The sequence below is a fragment of the Micrasema longulum genome, unplaced genomic scaffold, assembly GCF_059751315.1.
Source record: "Micrasema longulum isolate JH-2025_06_02 unplaced genomic scaffold, ASM5975131v1 h1tg001272l, whole genome shotgun sequence".
Lineage (NCBI taxonomy): Eukaryota > Metazoa > Arthropoda > Insecta > Trichoptera > Brachycentridae > Micrasema > Micrasema longulum.
Genome location: NW_028278459.1, coordinates 44,595 through 61,815, shown reverse-complemented (window position 1 = coordinate 61,815; position 17,221 = coordinate 44,595). Strand labels below are relative to the sequence as shown.

The window sequence follows — 17,221 nt, the reverse complement described above, 5'->3', positions numbered from 1 at the left end:
CATTCAATGATACATAGGTTAATTAACGTTCCACTAGATGATACTAATTTTAAAAAAGAACTTAATACAATAAAACATATTGCTAATAATAATAGATATAATGAGAACTTAATTGATCAAATATTAAATCAAAAACAAAAACGCAAACTTATAAATAAATATTTATATTCTACTACCACGGTAAATAAAGCAAGCCCACATAAACAATGGAGGCGGATTCTTTTTATGAATGACATTTTTTCCAAACAATTATCTAATTTACTACAATCAAACATTAAAAACCTGCATTCTACATAACTAATAATATAGGAACATTGTTAAAAAATCACAAAGACAAAGTCCATAAATATAATAAATTTGGCATATACCAATTAAATTGTAATGATTGCGATTCAATCTACATTGGAAAAACTAAAAGGAACTTTAATATTAGAGTAAAAGAACACTTAAGGTACCTAAATAATAACATTTTTTCCTTATTCGCAAACCATCTGGTAGAAAATAATCATTATTTCAATCAAGACACTGGATTAAAAGTACTTCATGTTGAAAATAAAATATTAAAATTAGACAACTTAGAAATCTTAGAAAAATAAAAAAGCGATTCATTATTAGGAAAAAATAATTAATGACCAAATAAACAATATTTATTTTAGTCCACTCAGGTAAAAAAAAAAAAAAAACGAAAATATTCATCTCAAATTATCACCCCTTTAGGGAAAAAAAGACTCGATTTATTGGCTCCACGTGATTTAGTAAACATGAGAAAAAAATAAAATAGGAAATAATTCATTAGTTATGTAAACCTTGACAAAAAAGCTTGTTTGCTTTGAAACCGGTCGGTGAAAATAAACATTAGTTACAATATTTGAGTTTGTCCAAATGTTTGTAGACAAAATACTGGATTTCACCCCCTCGGGAGTCATTAAGATTAACAAATTACAACAGGCATGAAGAGTAGCTCAGAAATAATAAAGGTTTCAGCTCTTTAACTTCACTAAAATCAACAAATGGAAGAAATGAAGAAATATGGATGTTCAAACATAGGCAATATGGTGAATGTTACACAGTGTGTAAAGTGGCCACTTAAACCAGCCAATGACAGGTCATAAGCTTTGAGAGAAGTTGATAGTTGCAAAGTCGTTTCCGTACATGGCTTTAGCTGAACCGGAAACTGCTCTAAATACGCGACCAGGTGAGTACGCCGTCCCACGCAGCGCGCCGCCCCCGTACCTGGCGCGGCCCGCGCAGCCCGCGCAGCCTCGCCTCTCTGCACGATCCGCGCAGCTGACTGGGCGGAGCAGACGGCGGTGGGCAGCGCAGCCTCTCTCTCTTGGGCCCCGACGACCCATCAGCTGGACTACTTGCGGGGAAAGTTCAGCCGATAGGAGAGTCGCGTCGCGGCCTTCTTACCAGATGCATGTACAGAAAGTGAACATAGTCAACACCTAACGCGCTCGCGTGCTAAACATTCTATACGCGTTGTTGTCGCTGTTCCGAGTGAAGTGTATCGATTCCAAGTGTGAAATTCCTCGAACCCAGTGGTTTATAAAGGACATTATGTCGTGTCAAGTAGAATTGCCGGTTGTAGGCGCGAGATATCAGATCGGTTTGTCCCTCGTCGTCCTTGTAACTAGATACATCTGGAAGTTGGTAGTGATATGAATTTCATGTGAACGATGGGATATGATATGGCAAAACGTGTCGAATTACAATCTTCATTAAGTAAAACCATCAAAATTGGCTAATTCAAGTTAGTTGATGTTTGATATTACGACAATCTCGCGATCATTGTCATAGAAATCGGTCGATACAATAGTTTAAACAAAACTTACTGATAAACGTTTCAGTGTTTATTCAGTTCTCAAAACATCCTAGTTTCAAAATTAATGTCCAACTGTCAAAATTAAGCACTATCATTTGAAAAGCCATACAATGAAGAAGAGAATGACCGATCCTCCGAAACCGAATCAAAAAGCGTGGGGGCGCGGGAGGCCGAGGGCGGTGGAGACCCTCAGGAGCTTCTCGGCGCCGCACGTCGTGCAGACAGCAGCACCCAGGGCGAGGGCTGCCAGGAGTTTGTCCGCGAACGAACAGCCGCTCCACAGGGAGACGAAACACGTGCGAGACACCGTAGAGTCACAGTCCAATTTCAGTTTAAATGAGACTCAGCAAACGGTATACTCGGAGGATAACCGGACCGAGTCGTCTACCTACAGACAAGACAGGCGAGAGGATGAAAGGAAGAGCGAAGTATACAAACAAATAATAGAACACAGAGTCGCTGAAGACGATTACGACTTCGCGTATTGCGATGTCACGTCACCCAGTGAAGAGGAGCCCGAGAAGGACACTCTGGACATTCCCGAGCCTGCCACAGTCCTAGTGGGGCCTCCCAAGAGGGTGATCGCGGCCTTGTTGCCCGGCAGCGGGCTGCAGAGGGCGAAGCTCCCGACAGTGAAGAGCTTCAATTCCAAGGTGAGGGACCTGGCGTCCATCCTGCCTGCCCCGCGCCAGTACAGCCCCATGGGTGCAGTTATCGCAGGATCCCCTCCCAAGCAAAGGGCAGCTCCCACCAGTTGGATGGATGACGATTTTAAAAGTTAGTTTTGATTTTTTATAATTTGTATCGTGATTTACGGTTACTTGCCTTTTTATTTCACTCTTTTGTTGTTGTTGCAATTTGTTGATGTTTGAACATCGAGGAAAAAAGTCTGTATACTTTTTTCTGTTGAATGGTTTTATGAAAAATGTGTCAAGCCACAAAAACGAAAAAAAAAAATTGGTGTCGGAATCATGATCCAAAAGTGATATTTCACTCACTTTAAAAATATATTTTGATGACCTACAAATTCTCTGTAATACTTCGACATGTTAACCAAAAACTTCTACTTCTTTCTTTAAAAAAATGAAAATCACGATACATGGAGCTATTTTTTTTTAATCGAAAAAAAAAACCAACAACCTTCCTCATTGTATTGGTTGTTAACATAAGTTGTGTCCGTTTTTTTTCAAATGAAGACAAATTACAAGAAATTAGTCAATAATATATTCTCAGTTGAGTGAGAACAGAAAGATGTGTCGGAAATGCTCACTTTCGTCTACTTGACATTCCATTTTGAAGGCAATCAATAAGTAATCAAATAAAATACAACAACAACAACAACAACAAAACATCACGCCGTTTCCCCGTAGGGGTAGGCAGAGAGGATAGAACGCCATAACACTCTATCTTGGCATACAGACCTCGCTTCCTCTACATTCATACATCTTCTTATGCACGCACGCCGATTATTCCTACTTTTAACATGTCCATCTTCAAGTATTTGATGGACTTGATCGTGCCATGTCTTTCTCGGTCTTCCTCGTTTTCTGCATCCATCAAAATTTGCATCGTAGATCCTTTTAGTCGTTCTTTCGCTGTCCATTCGCTCTACATGTCCAAACCAACGCAGCACCCCTTTCTTAATTCTGTCAATAATGCATGTCTCAGCCTTACACACTTCACGGATCTCGACATTTGTGCACCTATCATACATCGTTTTACCACACATTCGCCTGAGGGATCGCATTTCGACAGCATTCAACCTACTTTCATCATTATTTTTCCAATTCCATACTTCGCTCCCATACATTAGAGTTGGAACTAGAACTCCGTTGTGAACTGCTAGTTTAGCCTCCTGCGATAAACATTTGTTTGCCAAAGTAGATTTTAGTGCACCGTTCACCCTATATCAAATATCAAATAAAATACACGTTAAGTAAAAGCAAACACAATATCTTGTATAGCAGAAAGTTTTCTTTCGAATGACGAATAACCTTTTCCATTTCAGATTACGTATTCTGATGGGAAATTAAAATTTATCTACTAATTAAAATTCAGTATTCTGTATGAAAAATATAAAAGTTTACATTTTTTTTCTGAACATGTTTTACTACCGGTTACCGACGAAGATATTTTAAATTTTCATACCAATATACACACTTTCGTACATAAATATCGATATTAGTTAATACCGTCTCAGTATATATCGACAAAGATAGCCGTTCAAAATTGCGGCCCCGATTACAATGGGAAGTTAACAGAGTTATCTTCGACTGTCTATAAAGAAAAACCGATAATTGTGTACGAAAATGAGTATATTTGCATGAACATTTAAAGTATCTTCGTCGGTAACCTATAATTGAACATGTTTAGAAGAAAATTTGTATGCATATTCTGCTTTTCATTCAGAAAACTCAATTTTACTTTTTAGGTGAAATTCAAGATAAATTTTATTTATTTTATTTGATTTATTTATATAGATGAGGGGCATTTTTAAAGACATATTTATACATGGAAAATTATTATAAAAGAAAGTAGAAAGACACAATGGTATATAGTAGACTTGGTGGGAGTGGAAGCGGGAGAGAGGTGTTTATAATTGAATTTGATTCAGTGATCGTATGAAAGAAGACAACTTGTCATCAAAAAAATCAAGACTGGTATGTTTGTTGGTAGACCTAAGAATTCTGGGCATAGGGGAATGAAAACCATAGTTAGTTCTGTGGTTATCGGTATGAAAGAGTAAGTTTTGTCTGAGGTTTCTAGTCGGGATGTTTAATTTTATTTAGCTCAGTAGTTCAGGCGCATCAAAGTATAAAATAAATGGTAACTTGCCATTGTAATCGGGGCCCAGGTGCTCATTTTTAAATTAGTAATACAACGGACACTACTCATTTTAACACCTAATAGATCTTACCATTGTAATCGGGGCGGGGCGTTAGAAAGTAAATTCTTCATTTTAAAATCTATTCCACATAAATTACCCAATAGCTCAATCACAAATAACTATCGACGTGCTTAAAAACATGATAAGCATTTGAGCGATCACAATGAACAATAATGAACACGCTTAAGTTATTGCAGTCATAATCGCGTCAGTCACGCGTGTGTAATCTCTAAGTCAACGCTCGCGTCGGTTTGTTTTTTGTTTTCCTCGTAAATAAATACAGTTCACTGGGATCGATCGTTCAATCGGAGTTCACTCTAAAAAAAAACAATTTATTGCATTTGCAAAATAGTAAGGAGTATCTAATACAAAAAGTGGAAATTAAATTACAATTACTATGGCGACGGCTTTTTTTGACATTTGGCTTGCCAACCGCCGGCTAAATGCAATAAACAGCATGATAAATAATAAATACATAAATAAAAATAGCATTTTTGGAATATTTTCCATATTTCCACCGGTGAAATTCAAATATATATTTTTATTTTATTTGAAAATTGATTTATAAACCCTTACGGATTATTACATTCATTTTACATAAAATAATATATACATTTTTCATTCATACTCTGTTGTTCAAAATAATATTTTTTACATCTTTTGAAAAGTTTGTCTGAGTCTTTTGTTTAGTTTTGTCTGGTAGTTATTGGATAATTTCAGTCCCTGGTTCATTAGTCTCGATTGTCCTTGTCTTGTTTTAGAAAGTTGTATATGGTATTTGTCTGATATTCTCGTATTATGTCCATGTTGACTACAACTTTTTACAAGTTTTAGTTCTTCGACTACAATTACACCAGTGGCTAATTTATGGATAAATTTTAATGATTCTAGTTGAAAGAGTTCATTTATATTTAATTGTTTAAAAAGTTCTCTAGTTGCAGTTAAATAGGGCAGGTCGTATACTAACTTTAATATTTTATTTTGTTGTCTTTGTAGTCTGTTTATGTCATTTTGATATCTTGCTCTCCATAGTAGTTGCGTATAACATATTTTATTTTTTACATAGGCTTCATACATTAGAATTTTTTCCGTTTTTGGAACAAAATTTTTGATTTTTAAAAAAAGACTCGATAATGTCGCCACTTTGCTAATTAAATTGTTGATATGAATTGTCCATGTTAATTGTCTGTCTATTGTTAGTCCTAAGTATTTAACATGTTCAATTTCAGTAAGTCGTTCATTATTCATGTAAGCATCTACTTTACGACGTTTTTTTCTAGATTCAAAATGGATAATATTTAATTTTTTTTCATTAAGTGTAAGTAAGTTTGTGTTTGTCCATTTAGTCAACATAGTTAGGTCTTTGTTTATGTCATTGTTTGTTAATATGATTGCGCGCAGGATTATACGTCGCGAAACGTAAATATTTTGACATTTAATATATATACGGATGTTGAATTGTGATCGCGAATACGGTAAATAACCATGGTGAGAAATTGTTATCACGTCGCTTATTAGCACGTCGATAGTTATTTGTGATTAAGGTACAGGTACTCCGTAAACTTCGCGTTTTCTTCGAGGATCGCTCATTACCTTTACGATTGTCGATTTTAAACACAGTCAATGAGACAATTTTCGAATCGGTTAGTATCTTATTTTTGTTTTATTTTACGAAAGCATTGTTTGAACTGAAATTACTTTTAATAAGTAACATTTAAGCCACGTTAGACCAATTGATGAACGATTAATATTTTTACTAGACTAATTTAGTGTGGGAAACCCGAGAATACGAATTCCCGTAATCGGTCAGCTAAATTTGGGCTTTTTTTGCATCTGTTGCACATTAATTTGAAACATGGCCCGGTCGCATACACAAGATAGGTACTTATATAATATTTCATACACGCTTTTTCTATAACACCATCATACATACAGCGATCAGCGTATTAAGTAATATAATTTTATTAGCCAATTAATGTTTTATTCAAGAGAAATCGTAATCGTTTGGAGTCTATCTTTCACCTGTAATATTTTAAACATATTACAACAGAGATGAAGAACATTTTAGAGAAGGTAATATAGAAGTCTAGGCATCTACTAAAAAAAATCTTTGATTATTGAAAAATATATACGAGTACATGAAAGTAACATTTTTATATGTATAAACTTATATGTATTTATATAATATATTTTCTTTACTAATTTTGTATACTTTGTGGAAATCTGTTATTGGTTCGGAGTTTATACACTATATCTGTTTTAACATATTACAACAGAGATTAAGAACGTTTAAAAGAAGGTAATATAGAAGTCTAGGCATCTACAGGGTTTATGACCTGTCATTGGCGGGTTTAAGTGGCCACTTTACACACTGTGTAACATTCACTATTCTGCCCATATTTGAACATCTATATTCCATCTGTTGCAGTTTGTGAAGTTCAATAACAGAAAACATTATTTTTGCGGTGAGATTCATCTAATTGTATTATTTCACCTACATACTAGGCAACGCCTGAAAACTGTTTTGCTCAATATTATATGTGTATCATAAATTCTGTGTTTTGTGTTCCATGTGCGAAATAGAACCAAAACCCTAGTCATGTGTTTATTTCATTTTTATTTCTGAATAAAGAAATCGAGTAAAGATACGTCCGCCTCGTTGAGTAGTGGTTGACACGTTCGCCCACCATTTTCCAGCTTCTGGGTTTAATTCCTGGCACGGTGAACGTGAAATGTTTAGATCTAATTTTTTTGCAACAGAGAGAGAAAACATTTTTTAAAGGGAAATATGGAAGTTTAGGCATTTACAGGACTGGAATGTTCCACAGTGTGTAAAGTGGCCACTTAAACCAGCCAATGACAGGTCATAAGCCCTGTAAATGTCTTAAAGACTTCCACATTTCCTTTTGAAAAATGTTTTATTTCTCTGTTGCAACAAATTAAAATCTAAATAACTCCATAGAGAAGGAAATCCAGCCTGTCTGCAAATATTTGGATACACTCAAAACATTGATGAAATATTTATTTTAAGGGTTTTATAAACTCCAATCTTTCATTGTTATGGACATGCACATGAAGCGTAAGACTGATCTCCTTATCGTCATGTAAGAGATGGTTAAAATTCGCTGAATTAAGCTTACCAATACAATGCCATATGTACCACTGGGTGCAAAAAGGCGAATTATGAATTTTAAAAAGACACCCAATAAAAAAAAAAAGATTTAAAAAAAAAAAAATTAAGTTCAAGGCTACGGGAAATTGGATATTAAAAATGTTTCCTTAACGCGGTAAAAAATAGAGAATTTAATTATAATGCGAAGTTTCTCGAAAACGCATGAAAAAAAAATCAAAAATCCTTTTTATTAAAATTAACTACATTGAAACGTCACAGGTTCTTGTGAGCAATATCCAATCAATTATAGCGTTTTGATAGATATCCGGTTTCTGGGAAGCCATATTTATTTTAACATTTAGTGTATTTAGTTAACGCCGACGAAAACTCGTGACGTCATGGACGGAGTAATTTCAAAATTACAGAACCAAGGAATCGAACCTAGCATGCTAGGCGAACGCGCCAATCACACAAACTAGAGGCGGATTTACCACTCGAGTTTCTTATTCAGGACTTTTAACTTAGATCAGCCGAAAGCAATTGTTCACGGATCTGGTTTTGTAAAACTATAAAAATATACCATACATAATTTCATATTATTTTACAAAAACTCATTTAGGGACATGCAGATAACAACATTTTTTTACAGACGTATTTATATTTTAAAACTATAATATTATTTTAAAAAGCAGAATAAAAATTCATATACACTACAAATTAAAAGAGTATGAAAAAGTTCCAAAAATTACAAAATAAATATAATACAAGCTAATTAGGTAAGGAAACGAAATAAAAAATATCTATACTGATACAATATATAAAATAATAAATATAAAAAAAAATATTAAAGAGTTTAAAAGTTGAAAGGCGAGTTTTTGGCGCCTCAAAACCAAAACCAACCAGCTAAAGGAAGGTAACCCCGACAGAAAATCCACCAGAGAAGGCAACGGGAAACCACTCTGGTCATCTTTTCCCAGGAATCACTACGGCGAGTACATCAATAAGCGATCGTCCTGGCTGCGAAATGTAAAATTAGCGCAGGACAGATACATATGCTTTCGCTGTAGTGATCGCCAACGTCGGGGGGACCCGGTAAGGCACTAGAAGAAGAAGAAGAAAAATTGAATATGTAAATGACAGATGTACAGGGCCAGACCTTCCATTGACTGGTTTAAGGGATACTCTTTATAAACTGTTTAAATTTAACAATTCGTTCGTGTTTGAATGTCTACTTCGATTTTTCTCTAGTTTAAAAATAGCTTTAAAAAAAAAATTATAACAAAAAGTCAAAACACAATTATTTAATAATTACTAACTCAAACTTATTATTAATAATTTATTTCTTGTAAATTCGGCTTAGGAACACGTGGATAAGATTATTGACCTCATTTGAAGCAGGTTAAATATTGAATACACAGGAATAATGTCCATTGAATTCATATTTTGTCTAATAAGCAAACAAATAATTAAAATGGTGCCATTTTGTCAAATCAGAATAAATTGCAATCAGTGTTATTATGGACGTTTTCGGATGCGTTGTGAAATTAGACTGTGGATTATTGTTTGCTATTCGAGTCGCGGTTGATATGAATCCTAAATTCAAACAAAACGGAGAATCCATTTTGTGGAAACGAACAAGTTTCATGGTCCATAAGAACTGTTTAATAGCGTTGAATCTTCATTGTGACGCAGCTCAAGTTGTCGTGGAGTATTTTTACTACGAGTGTTTCAACCGTGAGTACCGTTCTACAGTAGTTTATTTTATAATGTCTAGCATTTGATGCGCGAGACTGATCACCTAACCTTCGTGTAACGGATGATCGAGATACGCTGAGCTTGATTTGACAATGCAGTGCTCTATATAACACCGGGTGCGGAAAAGGGTCGTGGCACACAGGCTAAACATTTGTAGATGGCCGTAGTCGGGTAAAACGCACGTAAAATGAGGAAATCATACGATTTTGCCATTTTAAAACTAATGTTTTTTGAAAATCGCGCAGTAATAAAAAAACATAAATTGGATAAAAACAATATTTTTTAAAGGTATTTATATTAAAAAATACAATTAAAAGTTTCATATAACTAAAATATAATTATTTTTCGACGGGCAGATTACGCCAGTTCAAATTTAGAATAAATTTTGGTATCTCGATTCTCATATAAAGACTAAGTATTGAACTAAAAAAATCAAACGATTTAAAGTTAATATATTGAACATTAAAATAACGGAAGAAAAATTTAATTTTTTGTTTTTGAAAAGAAATACAAGCATTTTAAATCACATAAATTTTTGTGACATTTTACTTTATTTCTGCGTAAAATTATGCCTTCAGTAATCCTTAAAAAAAAATTATTTATTAATGTATTTTAGTTGAAACCTTTTTTTAAAGAAGATAATTCTGGTTGTCATATTCAATTTCTAACAATTACAATAGAGATGAAGAACATTTAAGAAAAGGTAATATAGAAGTCTAGGCATCTACAGGGCTTATGACCTGTCAATGGCTGATTTAAGTGGCTACTTTACACACTGTGTAACATTCACCATTCTGCCTATATTTGAACATCTATATTCCTTCAATTCTTTCATCTGTTGATGTTTGTGAAGTTAAAGAGCTGCAACCTTTCCTTTTCTTAAATGTTCTTCATCTCTGTTGTAATATGTTAATATAAACAGCTCCCCAGGGAGTTGTATCCAATCCTTGTCTACAAAAATTTGAACAAACTCAAAATATTGTTAATATCGTATTTAGGTTTTTATTACCGGTACCGAAAAAGACATAAATGTAGGAGTTGCTTTTATCTCTTATAAATCTAGTGACTCGCGTGCTGTGAACAGTTAAATCATATTTTAAAATTAAATGTCGACATATTATTATAGAAGGATGAACGTATTATTTTGTTGTTTGATTATTTATTGGTAACTAAGATATTTTTCATTGTTTTATTTTTTTTCATATTATAAAGAATAATAAATGTGTTTTTGCGTAATATTGAAACGGTGCTTTATCTCTTTACTTTTTTATTGTTTACTTTTTAGCATAAATGTTTGTTTATTTTCGTAAATTTATTGATGATAATTTTAAGATGTCAGAATTCATGCGCTTTGTAGTTGCAAGACTTGTTGTAATATAAATCCTATTTTATAAAACAGTTTTTTTTAAATAAAATTAAAATTCTAAACTTCATTGTCAAATAAAAAAAATGTAAGCGGGGGATATATTTCTTATGTTCCATGCGCTTTATAGCTGCAAGATTTGTTGTAATCTAAACCCTGTTTTTATAAATTTGTTTTTTTGTCACTCTTAACTTCAATGTCCAATAAAAAATCATGTGGACCGGGGGGCTAGATTTCTTACTGTCCATGCGCTCTGTAGCTGCAAGACAAGCTGCAATCAAGCTCCTGCATGTTATAATAATTGTAATATATTAAAATTGGAGACGAGGAACTAGAATTCAAACCGTCCATGCGCTCTATAGCAACAAGTGGTGCTGGATATATATTTTAAAAAAAAATAATTTTGTGGGCCATTTTCAACGAGCTGTAAATAACTTACTATTAGAAAATGGGAATCAAGTTGGGGTAGAGTAGGATTCGAACCGCATGAGTCCGAGACACTAGCCACATGACCACATCCCGATTTATTTATTGTACAGCGCCATTGAGGTGATTTTTATAAAAATGCAGTATATAAATTATCCAAATTTAATAATCACTATGATTTGTGATATTCTGCCTTTTAAAAACAACGAATTAATATGATTGCGAAACATTGAGACCTTGGACCAATTCATTATAAAAATTAATGATAATGCATCTCTACTGCACGTAGGCTTTGCCACAGAAAATACCGAAAAAAACGTGCAACAAAAATCAATTTACTTTTTGTCCAAAAGAGAATTATAGTCAGTGCTTTGCAAGATGCTGACGTCACCGCGACCTGTTATATTGTGACGGGTCGTGAATAATTATCGCCCTCCAAGCCTAGCTACTGTGTGGAAGGCGAGAGTTTACATTTTACTAAATCTCCCCCTCCAAGCCCAGATTCGTAAAGTATCGGGCTATTATGCAGGGGGCGAGCTCTTTAACATCCTCAATTCTCAGGTTTAACCAGTGGTCCCCCGAAGATGGGGCTCCTTTTATGATGTAAAGCATCACATTCACATATAATGTGTATAGGTGTTTTTTTCATTTGCACTGCCGAACCTAACATACATCTAGAAGTTTCGAAAAGGTTCATTCTAGCAAGGTGTTTGTTCAATCTGCAATGCCCTGTTAGGGCTCTAGTCATAACCTTCAGTTGATTTAATATGCAAGTAAGTTATACGACCAAGAAATGTTGGTAGAGTAATGTTGCATAATAAAAAGCTCGTTGATTTATAATTTTCAATGTTATTTCAACAGCAAATAAATGTTATTTTTCTCACGGAAGTGAATATAAAGGAAGCAGATGTAAATACTTTTAAAATATAAAAATATGATTCCTTTTATCAATGAGGAACTTCAGACCTACAGAAAATTGGATATAAAAAATGATTTCTTGCGCGCGGTAGAAGTTCGAGTATTAAATTGTACGGTGAAGTGTCGTGAGAATGTATGAAAAAAAATACTAAAATGATTTTAACAAAAACGAATTAAATTATTAGAATTTGAATCGCCCCTACCGCCGGATATTATGGAAATAATTGCATGAATATAAAAGAATCCTTAATTTATGTTGCTAGCATTACGACATCACTAGTTCTTCCGAATCAACCAATGATAAGCGAGTTGTGATAGGTTTCCGGTTTACGGTAAGTCAACTGACGAATAAGTAGAACTTATCGAGAAGAAGAGGAAGAGAACTCGAGACGTCAGACGCGAAGTAATTTAAAAAATACTAAACTTTAAAAAATCACAGCACTGATAATACGACACATATTTTTTAAAAAACTATTGAACTTTCTTATTACAAAAAAACACAAAAGGAGGGGGGGGGGGAGTAAAGATGTATATTAAGTGTATTATAAAAAAATACCTGTCAAATTATTAAAGCTCTATAATGTATAATGGAAGTAATAATAAAGTAAATTAAAAAAAACCTTACCGTAGTTTTATTTTTTGTGTTGACTAGATTTTTTGTGATAATTTCCGGTTTTTTTCGTTTGTTTTAGAAACGGGCAGATAATTTTTTATTTATTATTACTTTGGCGCGATCTAGAGATTGTTAAGTTTTGTTTGTAAATTTTAATGAAAAAAAAATGTAGGTAAAGCTTTACTTGTACCTAAATGAGATTACGTCCCGGGAAATAAAAATTGAATCCAAAATGGCATTGGATACCGTGACATTTGTGTTTGAAAGAATTGTTTATAATCATTTATCTTCCTAATATATTATTGTAAGATCTTTTCGCACCCATTGGTGCATAGGGTACTGAATTTTAAAATTAAATGCGGCGTATTTCTTTATATTCCTAGTATGAATTATTTCCCCTTTCTTATCAGGCGGTACAATATTTGTATGAAAACTTCACGAACCTTAATTATATTAATTATGTTACTGTTTAATTATTTACAGATGATACTCTCGATGAAGATTCCCCAGACTTAGCTGATAATGATGAAGTGGGAACATCGCTTCAGTCTGAAGAAGAGAGCCTCAAGCTAGACAACATGGAAAAGTTAGACCAATTCATGGAAGACAAGATAAATTCCTCTAAAGAAAAGCTCAATATTGGGGGACAGTTCGACCCGATGAAGATAGAAGGGTATCTGAAGGCTCTGAAGATGGACGAACATATGAAAAACGTAAATTTGGGGAATCGCTTGAAGAATTTGAACATGGAGAAACAGCTGAAGCTGGTTTTGGGGAACGGGAAGAAGACATTACCCGCTGGAGGTATGCTGGCGGTGGAAGAAGACTATGATGATGAGGTAAGTGAGACACTTTATTCGTCGTCAGTTCGTTTTTATAGGAATATTAGTGGCTTAGTTTTTGGAAGACCCTGACTTTTATTATAGAGGTTTTGCTCTTGTATATTACCTACGCAGGCATTATAGAATTTTTACTCCAGTCGTATATTACCTGCGTTGTGGAGAGTAATTTAATATGACGAGGAAGGAAGCAGATACTACAGAAATAATGTACTGTGAAGTCAAGTCCTTAGAATCTTATATTGCTTCCAATTAGATTGACAAATTGACTATATAGACTGAGTTGCATTGACGGTGATAGGGGCATTGAAAGCAATACAACTAATTCTAATTCATTAGTTTATGTAATTTAAATAATTAATATTCTAAAAAAACGCAAATTTTCAAATAAAAAATAATATTTATCAATAAAAGTTAAACTGTATATTATCTGAAAAGGCGAGTCAGCAAGTCCTTTAAAATGGAACCGGGTAAGTGGAGGAGGCTTTTAAGTATCTGCGTTGTGTAAATAGGTTTTTGATATCGTAGTTCAAGTAGGCATCGGACCCTTCCACTTTGAAAGATGCATCTTTTGCATAGTTTGAGGAAACTTTTGTTTAAAAATACAAAGTACCGTAATAACTATAACTATAATAGACCATAAATTTGATCACAAAGTTAACTTTATTTATTTAATACTTTATATACATATACAATATATATAAATATAAGGGCGGGCATACTGCCTTAAGGCAATTTCTTCCTACCTACCCAAACCGTTCAGTTTGAGAAAATTACAAATACAAATATACAATTTTATACTAAAATTAAAAACAAAGATTAACAAAATAAAAATATTGAAAAAAAATAACACTATACTATGAAGAGAGGAGAAGGGATGGGAAGGAAAGAAGAAAGATAAAGAATCAATTTAAATATTAAGGTTGTGACATTTCAATCTTGACTTAAATGTAAATAAAGAAGGGGCGTCTCTAATATTAGTGGGTAGATTATTCCACAATCGAGCGGCTACTACTGTGAAAGAGGAGGCAAGAAAATTAGAGCGGAGAAAGAGTATTAAAAGGGTATTAAAAGGGTTCTCTCGTTACTAGAGCGAAGAGAGAAGAGATAGTCCGTGTTGTGAAAGAGGTTAGAAGAGCTCTCTCCAGATAAACAGGCGAAGTGGGATTATTTAAGATATTGTGAAGAAGTTATAGAATGTGAATGTTTCTTCCATGCCTGATACTGAGCCAGTGTAGTTGCGTGCGATACTCTGTTATGGTTATATATATATATATATATATATATATATATATATATATATATATATATGGGTATGGGTATGGATTCGTGTTACTACTTTTTAAAATATTTTACTCCATAGGACGCGTCTATGTATTAATATGCCAATGAATGCACCCAATAGTCAACGCTTGTATTAGTCATCCAAATTAAGCATGTCTTTGTCATGTTAATTATTTGGGAATATCTATATGACGTCATCGTTCAAGAATTAAAAAGTCAATTTATAGCGTCTAGCTTATATGAAATTACAAGAAGCACTATGCTGTTTGATGGTTAGTTTGTTTGGTATCATGCTTTGAGATCACGTGTGTGTTCTAAAAATCTTTCACCGTATCTAAGTGCTATAAATATTGATTTGATTATGATGGCTTGTTTATTTCTTAACTCGGTATGTTTTCATCCTGGGTGTCCTGCATTATATCAACATGGTGGCACTTGTAATGCGAGCGGACGCGGACGGTCAAACACTAAAAATAATACTCGTACAAAGTACCTACGCTGACAGGTTCTAAGAAGCGACGAAAATCTGATGTAAATATTTTTATACACATATATTATTATTTCAGATTCAGTATTGTCAATTTGAATGTTGGCAATGATCCAATTCCCCTCGAGGGTCAAAGACTCGCTTATGCCTTTACTTCAAGATCAGACTCGCAATGTTACTTTCAGATAATGATATCAGTTCATTTTGAAGATCAACATTGTTGAGTCAAGATAATCTGACGTTCAAGCTTCGTGAAAATTACGTAACTTAGACGCGTCTTCAGGAACATGACGTTAACTAATTGCGCCCTTGAAACTATTTTTCATGAAAATGCACAAATATCACACATCCGATAAAATAGTTAACTAAAATACTGATTTTAGTTAGGTTTCTTATTTGTTTGTGTTACGACTATTTTATTGGATTTGCGTTACGTGATCCAAAATTACTAGGAATGGGCAGTTGCTCTGTGGTGATATCGCAAATTTCTTACCAGAGCACCAATGTTTGAATTTGATACAACTCGATGTACATTTTCTAGCATAGTTACCAGAAAAAAAATACAGTTTTATAACAATTAATTGCACGTCTTTGTTACATTATCTGCTGCATGTTCATAAAAATGTTACAGATTGATAAAAATATAATTTGGTAGATTAATTTTTTTTACTAATATTTCTTTGTTAGAACTGCATTTTAATTTTTAATTTATTTATTCATTCAAAATTACATTACTTTAAATATTGATGAAATTATTAAGGCTTTTTAGGCTATGCCCGTGTCAAGCCATAATAATTAACAATGAAAATTCATAGTAAAATTAATTAGATAACATTATAATGACACGTGATGCAATAGAATAACAACCTAGAAAAAAAGTATAAGTAATACATAATAAAATTCCGAAGAAAATAATGCAAAAAAGATAATCATAATTTTTAAAATATAAATTATACAAATTGAGATTCACACATAATCAAATATACAAAATAATGGTATCATTAAAATCAACAAAATAATAGTAAAATATAGTAGTATAAAAAAAAAATAATAATAGTATCATTGAAATCAACAGAAAAAGAATGTATATATAAAACATAATTGAAATGATAATTGAGATATGTTTTCCAGAAACTCACTCAATACGTAAGAAATATATAATATAATAGTAAGAAATATAAAAAATAGAAGTAATAAATAATATGCCAAATAATAGTACATACAAAATTAAATAATACAAAAATACATAATGAAAAAACATAAAAATATCAAGATATATAAAAAACAAATAAAAGTAAAAGAAAGTAAAAGGATGGAAGGAAAGCAGATTTGTAAATTTTTGCTAATTGCTAATCTCGAACTTTAAAAAAATTGACAACCTCGTCCCTATCTCTAATTATACTAATAAAAATATTGTATTTGATATCATTCTATTTTTATTTACAATTTTCACTAGTGACCTGGTTTCGTCGTGACCGACATCGTTGACGTGCAATTTGGTTTTAAAATGGACCTTGACTTTTTGGACTTTTTTGGTGCAAGTCTTAATAGATTTAAAAAATCACTAAGATAGGCCGGATCTTGTCTTGAGGTAGTAATTTGAACTTTTTTGTCCTAGCTTTAATTTTATTTTATTAGTGCCTGTATTTATTATAAATAATTGTATTTACTTTCACTAGAATGGACTGCATAAGTACGTCAAATAAATAAAT

The 17,221-nt window shown here is 33.0% G+C and overlaps 1 protein-coding gene across 1 annotated transcript; it reads left to right on the top strand.

The window, feature by feature from the left end:
* The first annotated feature begins 1,390 nt into the window (after positions 1–1,390).
* Positions 1,391–15,985, top strand: LOC148276124 (uncharacterized). The gene is made up of 3 exons (XM_088234727.1): positions 1,391–2,602; positions 13,383–13,738; positions 15,962–15,985. The coding sequence occupies exons 1-3, from the start codon at positions 1,936–1,938 to the stop codon at positions 15,983–15,985; spliced, it is 1,047 nt and encodes a 348-aa protein (XP_088090853.1). The 5' UTR covers positions 1,391–1,935.
* Positions 15,986–17,221: the final 1,236 nt, after the last annotated feature.